The sequence below is a fragment of the Macrobrachium nipponense genome, chromosome 2 (genome assembly GCF_015104395.2).
Source record: "Macrobrachium nipponense isolate FS-2020 chromosome 2, ASM1510439v2, whole genome shotgun sequence".
Classification (NCBI taxonomy): domain Eukaryota; kingdom Metazoa; phylum Arthropoda; class Malacostraca; order Decapoda; family Palaemonidae; genus Macrobrachium; species Macrobrachium nipponense.
The window spans coordinates 118,072,873-118,085,342 of NC_087201.1; the positions used below are offsets into that span (position 1 = coordinate 118,072,873).

General features: G+C 34.9%; 1 protein-coding gene across 1 annotated transcript; it reads right to left on the reverse strand.

The window, feature by feature from the left end:
* Positions 1–2,925: 2,925 nt before the first annotated feature.
* LOC135220941 (peroxiredoxin-like 2A) lies at positions 2,926–7,968 on the reverse strand. The gene is given in 5 exon segments (XM_064258595.1): positions 2,926–3,477; positions 3,979–4,249; positions 4,714–4,844; positions 5,541–5,706; positions 7,817–7,968. Coding segments are annotated over 4 exon segments (654 nt in total). The 5' UTR covers positions 5,662–5,706; positions 7,817–7,968; the 3' UTR covers positions 2,926–3,346.
* Between the last annotated feature and the right edge of the window lie 4,502 nt (positions 7,969–12,470).

Genomic DNA, 12,470 nt, shown 5'->3' on the forward strand with positions numbered 1-12,470 from the left:
GACCGTTGTTATTTTATTATAGTCCTCGCACGGCCACAGTTCATGACACGCCGTTGTAGTTCTTTGACCTGCTTTCTCTGATGTCTATTTACTTTGCCTTCTTTAACAAGCTTAATTCACTTGATTAGGTGTTTCCTTTGCCTCTAAGTATATTAAAAATATAAGTGAATAAGGTGCGAGGTTACTTTTTTGGCTTTTTTGTTCCGCTTATGATCCCACCCCTCCACATGGTTGTTTGACCTAATACTGAGCCCAAACACAGTTCTCCATTTTCCACACCTGACTCTGCAACCACGTTAGGTCAACATAATCCATAAACTTTCTAACTGGCCCAATGACACCCACCTTGCCTGAAAGGTTCATCAAATGTATCCCTAATATCATTGTTATATTATAAAATTAAGTCGAGCAAATGGTCCGAATAAGCCTAAACAATTGTCCGAATCAGTCTAGTAAATGGTCCGAATCAGCCTAGCAAATGGTCCGAATCAGTCACGGTCCGAATCAGCCAAGGTCCGAATAAGCCTGCATCACATACAAGCACCACCCATCTGTCATATTTCTTGCTCGTAACACGTAAATTAAACAATCACATCCATTCCCCACGTCCACGGCACACTTCCCTTAACAAACTCGGCAGGTTCAGGGCCAGGGAGAGCCATCACTGGGCCCTGGTACTGTGAGTGTCATTGGGCCCCTACCATTTGGCGAGCGAAGTGAGCCCATCCAGCTGGAGGGATCAGGATTTTAGAATTTGACCAATTTTAAGAGCCAATTTAAAGCCATAAATGTTCACTGGTAGGATGTAAATTCTGTTCATCTTGCCGTATTGTAGCTTTATTTATGACTTGCAGTTAACAACTTATTTTGTTATTACATTATGTATAATTTGAGATAAACAAAACTTACTCATGAAACTCATTAAAGTGGCATTGTGCAGTAAGTCACTGTTGGCCTGTTGCATGTTGTGTATAATTATCATGCATAATAAAGTTTTGATGAATTTGAAATTCAAATTTCCTTATATTAAATAAATCATAAATGTGACTGTTTCATACAAGTATACATGTATAATTATTAAAGAAATACTCCTTTCCTTGCTTTTCTAGCAGCAAAACACTCAATTAAATCATCAAAATCAATTCATTTACGTAAAACACTCAATTAAATCATCAAAATCAATTCATTTACGTAATTACGTGGTGTCACTCCAGGCTTAAGATTATTTAGTAAAAGTTTTTCAACAACTATTATTTTACTGATAAACTGTAGAAACTTCTATTATATATATACATATGTTTATGGTGTGTTTTGCATATTAGTATTCTCTCTCTCTCTCTCCTCTCTCTCGTCTCTCTCTCCCACTCTCTCTCTCTCTCTCTCTCTCTCTCTCTCCCTTCTCCATCCTCCTGGTCGGGTGACTGGCCCCCTTTGAGGCCGGGCCCTGGTGTAAAGAAACCAGCTTCACCCCCCTGGGTTTATCCATCCAACATCTCGGATAGGCCTATTGTGAGAACTCAAGCTTTTCAGAAGTCACTCACGTCATAAACCGGTTGTATGCGTAACACAACCACAATTGAATTATTTATAAATAATAATAATAGCAGAATCAGAAGAACAGCTCTTAGATATTTTGGGGGTCGACAGAAGATTGAAATATAGAAAGCAGAACGTTTGTGATAAATGGAAAAGAAGATAGGACAAATTCCATAAAAAAAAAAAAAAAAAAAAAAAAAATAGTCGAGAAAGTGGCCATATCACATGTGTACGTTGTATTAAATACAGATGATGCCGTTTGTCAAATGTCACTGGGTAAAGGATTTATTTATAATAATATATACTAGTAATAGTAATATAAGAGCTAAAGTTGAAGGAATGTTAATATTATTTCGGTGCCATATATACCCGTGAAGTTGGCATTGAAAGGGCAATAAAAAGGTAGTGATATTGATAAAGTTGAGAGACTGCTGACAGATAAAAGAATTGACCTCCAAGTGTCCAACAGCAGAAATCTACGGCACATGCAATTGGCGTTTGGCATGTTCTTGAAAGGAATGCTCATTTTCACTTTGCAGTAAACTATCAAAATCCAATAAAGATTCAAGCCATTGACTCACTAACTTGCAAGCTTTCCAGCCAAAGACATTCATGTATATATGCATAATCATTCACCACATTCCAGGTTAGAACTAAAATATGTTTTGGAGGAAATGTTACCTTTATACATTTCCTTCAATTCCAAAACTCCCCTTCTTGGATTATGCCGTAAGGAGTCTTGACAACTTGTACCATATCTTGGTAGCCTACATCATACAACATATTAGAAATAAGGCTCACAATGCACAATTACATTGGTCTCCAAGTTGTCTGGTGCAAGATTTAATGCAACATACTCAAATGAAATCAGTCTGTTCTCCACCAAGGTAATGTTTGTTTTCACAGAACTATCTGCAACTTCGGTAAGTCAAAACTATTAAGATGCCAGGGAAGAAATTTTTTTATATTTAGTCCCCTTCAGTTAATTGTCCTGGGGGTCAAAGAAGTTACAATTATCAACACAAATATTGACAGACGGGATTGATGTTATGGATACATTTTGTTTATACGTATTTCTTGGCTTGCAAATTAATAATTTGATTATTGTTCTTTCAACACCCATACAGAGGGTATCAGAGACAAAATTATTTGCTATTATTGCTCAACTTCAATACATTTCTCAATAGCTTAGACTGTTAAGAGATGTGCAACACTAAAGAACTTCAGCTTCAAATAATTAATTTTTGTTAAATTATTTTCAAAGTCAACCCGACTATAGTGACAAATAATGGTGCAAAAGTTGGGAGATGGAGCTTCCAAGCTATTGCAAATTTGGCAAAATTTAAGAGAATAGTATGGTCTATATGACAAGAAAAGGAAACAAATGTATAATACCTGAGGAGTTTTATTTTACAATCTTACATTATTACATAAAGTCAGAAAGCAAGGGTCAGCATTGTGCATAAGTAACAAGAGGGCAATCAAGTCATTCCATCAAGTGGGTGCTACTTACAAAAAGTTTATACACCCACCATCATATTTCAATTGCTCAGTTTTTACTAATACTCAAACTGACCACATATTTCTGATAACAGTATCACAGACACAAGTGTATTTACAATTTCATGTCTATATTGAAGCTGAACATGGAATCTTGAAGGTTATCTTAAAATCACAAAGCTTGAAATTAAATTGTATTAGCTACGCATTATCCATGCACTTCCACTTTGGCTTCAAAAGAAAACATCCTTCTTTCACACATGAAGCTGCCCGACATTTTCCATATTTTCAAAACTACGAATAATAAATATTATTCATCAGTAGTAGTCTTAATGTTTTTGAGGGCTTCCAAAAGTTGTGTGCTGTTAAAATGATCTCCAAACTCCATCTCTCTATGTTCATAAAGTATTCCCTGGTCACCAGGTCCTAGTAGGAACACACCTGTAAACAAATAAATTATGATTTGTCAAAACAATTATTCAGAAGTTCATTCATATCTCATTTAAAGTTCAAGAAAAATTAATACGTACTAATCTATTTAGCAAAACGGCATATCTTGTCAAAACTTTTATTTTAACACATAGCACTTCACATAATGAGTAACATTTTTGCTCATTCGTTTTCATAAAAATGAAGGGGGATTAAACATTCAATAATTAACTACAAGTTAATAAAAGAGTACTACTGTATAAAGAGAAATTAACATTCTTACTAGTCAAAACTATAAACAAGCAAATTTTATATTGGTATTGTGAGGCTCAATTATTTTATTCCTATACACTAGCATAAACTACTGTAAAAAGAAAATGTAAATGACATAATGGGCTAAAAGTATCATCTTTTATCAAATGGAAGAGGTATTGGAATGAAAGCATCTTAATATCCTGGACATGAGAGAGTGCATTTAGAATGATACAAACTTGAGATCATGACAGTACTTACTTCCTAATAATGATCCATCTCCATTTAGATTGCCTTCAACTCCTTTTTTGTTAGCTCTCATTATGTTCATCCAAACACTCCATCTCAGCATCCCTGTTAGGAGCATCCGTCGCTCTTGAGGACCATAGAATCTATGTTCTATGTCAAGGAATAGATCACCTTGGAGGAAATCTCTAAACTCCTTAGCACCTAATTCTTCATGGAGGACAGCATACAAGGGAACATTCTTGGCATCAAATTCTCCCTTGAGACTGGAAAGTGCCAGTGCTTCCTAAAAGAAATAAGAACAATCTTTAATTAAACAATGATACCTTTTAACTTTGACTTAGAACCTCCATCAACCAAATTCCAAAATACCATAACTTTTTGTAAAACCAAAAACCAGCAGTATAGGCAGTCCCCGAGTTATGGTGGTCTCAACATAAGATGATCCGATCTTACGACGCATTTTAAAAATATTCATTAAAACTTTGTCTCCAACTTAAAGCGAAAATCCAATGTTAAGGATTAAAGGTAAAGCTTTCATCAGTTTTTTTTTTTTCATTAAATTTTTAAAAGTTAAGATCTGACTTAAGTCACGCCTCAGGAACGAAACTACCTTAACTCAAGGACTGCCAATAAAATAAAAGGGAAACAATTTTTTGTTACTTAAAACCAGAAAGTGTGACTTGGGAACTTTCCACAAACACTATCACTCTTTATTACATGGAAAACATGAGCTCACAATATTCATACCTCCCGACACAAAGATCATCCAGGTCGTCGAACAGCCATTATTACTGCCCCATTATCCTTCCATAAATCTGACCCCACCAAAGATGCTCTGGAGTCATCCAGCTTAGTCAATGGAGCTTTTGCTAACCAATCTGTAAAAAATAATAGCATATTAATGTCACATTTTCCTTTATAATTTTAGTTTTGGTGTTCTTGGTGTCAAAATTAAGAATAAAACTAATTTCATAAATACAACTATAATTCACTCTTCAAATACTAACTGATATGGATAATATAAATCCATCCCTACTATAGAAATAAATTTATTCCTCTCATATATACCCATAATAAAATTGTTCCTACAGATTTACTGGTGTACTACTTTGAACAAAAATTCTATTTAAAAATGAAAACACTTGTTGTAAAGTTATGGTTATCCACAACGCCAAGAGGTCTTTTGTAAACTGTACAGCAGCATGCCCTAGAATTGTGGGAGAGCTTGGCGAATCCCAAAGTACCCTTGCAGCACCCATGCCAGTGGATTACTTGCAACTTATATATAATCATATTTAATAATAATATAAAAAAAGATTTGTGTAATGACATCTTGTGAAGCATTAAGAAATAGTATACTTTTACTGCAGTGACTCCTTGTGCATGAGAAATTTAATCCACAGCAAGAATAAGCACTATCCTCTCAAGTTAACCATTCACACTAATTTCACATTACAACCACTTTGCAGTGTCATAATACAGTTTGCTCTGTGCACAAAAACAGTACAGTAGTATATCCACCCATTGTCTTCAAAATGTCATCAAGTGCAACATAGAAATTCTTTACTACAAACCTCTAGTAGCTTTTTCTGGAGAACTATGAAGAGCTAAGGGAACATTGCAGTAGGCAACAAATCCTGTTAAAGCCCCGGCAACCAACCAGGGCCAGTTCGGCATCATTGTGGACAAGCTCATAACCTACTGTCTTATCTCTGGGATACGTCTCCCTTAAATACTAGACTGAAAGAGAAAACAAGATAGATAATAGTGATTACAAATAACTTAACATCAGGTTCTGCCTATAGAAATAAAAAAAATAAACAAAAAAGTTATTGATGAATAACTACAGTAAAAATATACTTTCTTGAAATCAGTGAATTTATAACTTTAGTCAATAACAGAACGACATAACCTTTATCAATTGTTCTAAAGATAGGGTGGCTAGATAGCAACTCTCAGTATTTGAGATGTGGTAACAGTATCCTAGTGTTTGACAGTTTAAAGCTGTAATTGATAAAAATAAAATAAAATTAGTTATTCTATTTAAATTATCACTTAAAAGAGAAGAAAGGGAAACTTCACATAACAGCTAAGACAGCAAACAATGTTTCTAATGTTTTAGATACTTATGTAATGCATAAACATACATTCTTAGATCAAACCTAACTTCATAAGGTGAGAGAAACCTATTGTGATTCTTAGCTGCTCAACAAATGCAAGAAATGCTACTGTAAATAATAAATCTGTCACGACTAGCAAGTTGATCAGAAAGGTCCTCTCTAGTATGTCAAACTTCAGTACATTATATAAGTAATAATAAATTCCATCAGTAACAGCAAACCCCCCACCCAAAAAATAAGGGAAAATGACAAACAAATCATGATGCAACAATATTTCCCATGGTTAGGTTTAAAAACTCTACTACAAAAGCCTTAATTTTTAAATAAATGCTACTAGCTTAACATCTTTCAAAAATGTGTGACAAAGCAACAGAATTGCTCTGTAACTCTCCCTTTTCTACTCTATTCTTTGTAGAGATAACAGTCCAACATAACCCTTTTTCTCATTATAATAACAACTACATTTCCTTTTAAAATTGGCCTTCTATAAACTGACAAGCTATTTGCTAATCACCAATCTGAACATCTACCCGATTTAAATACAGAACATATGTATAACTGAGATTTGCATTTGCACAAAAATAAGACATATGACACTAGAACTGTTCATCATAAGTTAAATTGGAAATATGTATTAATATCATTCTGGCATAAAAAAAAAAGAAAAAAAAAAGTGTGCTGCAAGCTCTCTCACATAAAGTTACATACTTAGTCCCTTCCTGAAGTTAGGTTAGGGCAGGCTGTAAAAATTGCAATTGCAAATATATTGTAGTGAAATTGTGGTTTGAGAGAAGCCATTGCCCAAGGGCCCAGGTAATTCTAAAAGAAAAAAAATGGCTAAATCACAGAAAAACGTGATACTACCTATTTGGCTTTTCTGATGGCTGTCAGAAATTCTGCTTCATCAAATTCGCCATTTAGCTTATGCATACCATTGCCCAATGCAGGCCGAGTACATTTCTATGCTCAGGCAATGAATGACTTCTTACCAGGATAAGGTAACTAGCCTAATGCAATTGGTTCAGTTATTTATGGTACTTAGCCTATTAGTTTGAGTTGGCTATTAGGTAGTTTTACATTCTTATCTTGTCCCACTAAAGGCAATCTATGGGGCATACTATTAATTTTATTGAACGTGCACTCATAAGCCTACAGCTGACATTCAAAGCATACCTACTCCATAGGCTATTAACCTATTGGGATATGTCAAATCCAGAATTAGCCTAACATTTTAGTCTCAAATTATTCACCTTGTTAGGTCTAACCAATGGCAAAAGCTAGAAAATGTTTATCCACAAAAGTCAGAGGAATAGGCCTAGCTACCTAGTATACTAGATATCCTAGGTTAGCCTGTCCTCGGCAGTTTGATCTTTCACCCACAAAAGAAAACATAGTAGTAATCTGTGCAATTGTTATTTTTAGACTCCTGCCTTGCTACTGTGGCAGTTAACTGTGCATTTATAACTTACGTATTTTATTTAACCATTGCCAGATACAGGTAGGCCTACTAGGTACTACTAGTCTAATAAGGTACGGCCGGCAAGCCTAAGACACGTCACTTTCAAAGATTATAGTTTGGGTAGCCTATAGCTTTGATAACCTTAACCATCAACTAGACCACCTTCTTAAAAAGCTATCAATTAGTAACATAGTTCTTACGCATATCCTTAGTGGCATCGCAGACCTACTACTACTAATAGCTTTTCAGAATTTGAGTTGTTCTTGTTTACCTTTGCAGCGAATTACTTCACCGATGACGTCACAGTTCCTCTCTACATAAGAAGTGATGCTTACGCAAACGTTTTATATATATTTGATGTATTCTCGGTGAACTAAACCGGCTTGACTATTCATTAAAGCCCATATAATTGCCATTGCTGCGTAACATGTCCATAAAATTTATCTATTTTTTTTCCATTTTTGTAGTTACCGCTGGGAGGTGATGTGTTTTATTTCTCGCTATTCAAAGCTATGTATATACTGTTTACGAATAAACCCAAAAATTGTGATATTGTAGCCAACTTCTAAGAACGAAGACCTTTTTACAATATAATACAGACAATGTGTTTAAAAGCCGATACGTTTACAAAGTTAGTACAGGCTTTGCTGATAACACCGAGAAATGGAGTTTATTCGGGTTTCTATCTACGCTACTGTAATAAAAGGTTAGATCGAAATATACATATGACTAATTTATTTATTGTTTATCTTGCTTATTTTGGAACAGCACTTATGAGTCTATGTATGAATGTAGCTATGTATGTATGTATATGCACCTAAACACAGACGTGTGTGTGTGTGTGTAAACCCAAAAATGTCAAAGAAAGGACAAGCTCTGCAATTAAGAACTGATATTAGCCAGATAGACGCTTGGTGACATGAAAATCATACAGTGACCTTTGTACCATTACTCTGTACCCTATTCATAAAGATTACAATTTATCATTTTGTACTCGTTATCACGTAAAACTCACTTTTGTTAGCTTGTTTCTAAGTGTGACTGGCTAAAATTATAACAGGCAAGTCCTTCACTGACAACACATTACAGGATATACGTGCAGCATATGCAAGAACGCGATTGTAATTCCAAATCAAGGTCAATTTTTTGTAAAAGTTAACTGAACATTTTCAAGATTATGTAATATTAATAGTGCCGATAATAATAGAGGTCCTCTAATAAAAGTAGAGAGACCTTTATGAATGACCGAAATATCCATGCACTTTTTATCTGTGCAAATTAAGCACACTCACATAACATCAGGAATTAAAGCAAATTGGAGACAGACTGTCATATATAAATGATTTAAAAGCGCTAACTTCGATGCGATGTTTATACTGATACTCATATTTATATGATCTCGAAGCAAGTTTATTTAAATTAATTACAAGAATATGTGTACTGAATGCAGCACCACTTTTTATAAGAACATCGTACCCACCCTTCCCTCCATGTTGCCTGAGTATAGTGCTTTAACATTCTGAATTGCTCGCAAGAGCGGCAAGACTGAAAAAATGGAGACCTGAATATATAAAATAGTCCCGTTCAGCGATGTATAGCCAGTTTACAAGCCACTAACAAACCAGTTGACCCACTATCCTTCGCAGTGACTACTTACAACTGAGTGATAAAAGCTTTCGACCTTTCCAACAACAATAGGCTCTTAACTGGTTAGGCAGGCTTGCACAAATGAGTACTGTAAATGAGAGAGAGAGAGAGAGAGAGAGAGAGAGAGAGAGAGAGAGAGAGAGAGAGAGAGAGAGAGAGAGAGAGAGAGAGGAGAGAGAGAAGAGGAGAGAGAGAGAGAGAGAGAGAGAGAGAGCGTAGGTACTTTAAGCACATTTTCTAATTTTCTTCTACAAATCTCAACGTTGGGGAGGTCACGAATAAAGCTAGACGCGGTCTCCCTTTTCTAGCTACACATCTAATTGCTAGCCTTTCATCGCTGCGTGATGTTTGCACTTCATGGTCCCAAATATTGCATGAAGCAAGCATATGCAACTTATGGACTATATTATAAAAAATTAAGTTAACGTATATATCCTACACCTATTAACCAACATTATGGGAATTCTGAATGCTGTAAACACATGGCAAAATCCATCCTTACAATGAAGATTGTGAAATCATACCTGAGAGAGAGAGAAGAATCATTATAAAAGTTTCTCCCACCTCTTAAAACTTGTTTATAGACGTTCATAAATCTTCGCAAGGGTATGATAACATCTTGTCAAAACATGAAGGGACGTTGTACGGAATTAAGAAGCATCGTTGCATAGCGTTAACAAAAAGGGATCAATCAGATACATTCCAGATAAATGCCTTTAGCAAATTTGTCTAGAGAGAAAATCGAAAAGTGGGTGCAATTTGTCTAGAAATGATGATACCAGAGAGAAATGGAATTTAAACAGCACCAGGTAACTAGAATACGCCAAAGAGCCGTTTTTAAAGGCATATCCTAGTCCTAACTACTACTACTACTACTACACTTTTCTTGTCATCATTCATGGCGTTTCTTAGCCTTTGCATCTTGTTAGCTTTATATCGCGAAATTTATCTTAACTTTCTTCCCGACACCATGAAAGACCTCGGCAGATGTCGATCATGAACATATGCTGACTACCGGAGAGAGATTTCTCTCTCCAGATTAAAACGTCTAAAAAGTTACTCTTATTATTACTTTGTATCTGTGGCTTGCGTTCCACATAGGAACCTTGCAACTGTCGAGTGATAGTGACTGCAAAACCAAGGTACGAACGAAATTTTACCACAAGACTGTCATCACCTCACTGGGATACCGCGGAACTAGCAAATGATCGTTATCTTCAAATTAATATTTAAAACGTGACGGATTTCATTAGCAATTCTATCTTTATGGGTGTATTCTGAACATTGTGTGATTCTGCAATATCTTTATTTGTAACATTTAAAGTAATATAAAAAAAATAGTGAACATCATAGTTAGTTTTAATTAGTTGTAAGCATAATATCACAATGAGCATCAGAAAGTGGTGAAATAATGGTTTGGGATTATTGGTTTGGGATTATTATTAATATATTATATATATATATATATATATATATATATATATATATATATATATATATATATATATATATATATATATATGATATATTAAATAGTAGTAGTAGTAGTAGTAGATTTTCTATGTAATGAGCCAAGAAGATCAAACCAGAAAATGCAAATGTGAAATAACAGAAAGAACTAATGGAAACTATTGATGTATTGTAAAATATAGCATTGAATAAAATGGAGTTTAACACCATACAAGAGCTTAAGTGCCGTAATTTAAGGCCTGGCCTAATTTGTAGCTTTCTGTAAATTTGGAGATACTATCATTCACAACAATACAATGTACAGTGCTCCTCAGTATTACAGTAAAGAGGGAAACAGATCTCCACGAAACGATTAGCACCCACTAACCTAAAATACACGAGCACTCTGTGGTTATAAAGCCTATAGGGCTAAATCGAGGAACCTGCATCGACGGATGCGCCATTATTACCATAATGGGAAGAGACAAAACAGCCCTTTTTGAGCTAGTCTGTCCTGAAGACGGAAACTTAACGGGACATTTTAGACTTCCAGGTCGTCTCAAAGGAGCTAATATATATTTAGGAAAAGCAATAGCTGTTTCAAACCAATTATAGTTCTAAAAATCAACTGCAGGTACTGACATGGATAGGGTGCTCAATAGTATTCATCTTTTTTCACAATTGACACCAACACCATTTAAGATTTAAGAGATAGTGCGTTCTAGTTTTGTTTGTTTCATTCAGAACAGAACCATCGATAGGGAATGGAGAGATGTGATGTCCTCCACAAAGTACCATTGATTCTATGAAATATGGTAAGCAACATATGTTACAAATGTTACATAACGAACGACATTGCTTTACCGGACTTTACTGCAAATATCCAAGAAATATCTTTGTTTTCTAAACAAAAAATGTTCACCCATTTTGTTTCAGTCACGTCTTTTGTTGAGCTTGCTTAGCTATTGCCAGCTACTTGATTATTCAGCAACCATGCAACACAGCAACCATGCAACATACTGACGTTCAATCTAATGGCTGGATAGACACACAAACGTACATGAATTCTCAATCTTTCAGTATTATTAATTCAAAAATCTGTCAGACGGAACTATCTGATGATTATCAATGATTAACTTATTTATAATGCAAAAATCAGCAAATATTAATTTATAAAATAGGACTGTGGATTCAAATTTATATAGCAATCATTTTACGATGGCAGAAAACTGGTATGCAACAGACTGCTTTAACAACGCTTAAGTTAAACTATTCTAAAAAGAATTCCAGCCAATGATAACGATGATAACTTTCATCACTAAATTTCACAAGACAGCGAAAGCATTTACATGAAATAGTGCAGTTTAATCTTTCGGAGAAAAGTCTAAATATAAAACAGTTGCTGACTAGGCCTGCTTTTGTACTAAAGTTTTAGGATAGGCATTTTAATCACACAGTGTGGACACTGAATATTTATAATATTAAAATCCTCCCATTACAGGAATTCGAGCTCACAGTCGGAAGTGTTCATTCAGCGAAATATGCCATGGTACCATTGGTCTTACAAAGCACAAGGAGACCTTTATAAAGGATTTCAGTCAAAGAAACCAAAAGTACGAAAACTGATTGGTTCTCTTTAAAAAAACCGCATGCACTTTATAACCACGTTACGTTTTGATTGTTTTTCTACACTAATAGACATCTTTAACGCAACTTATGCATAATGCACTCACAAAAAAGGCACCTCACCAAAAGCGCTTTTTCTTTTTAACACTTACTCTTTAACGGAAAGAATTTGCTTGCGCAGGTTCGAGGAGGTTAAATACAGA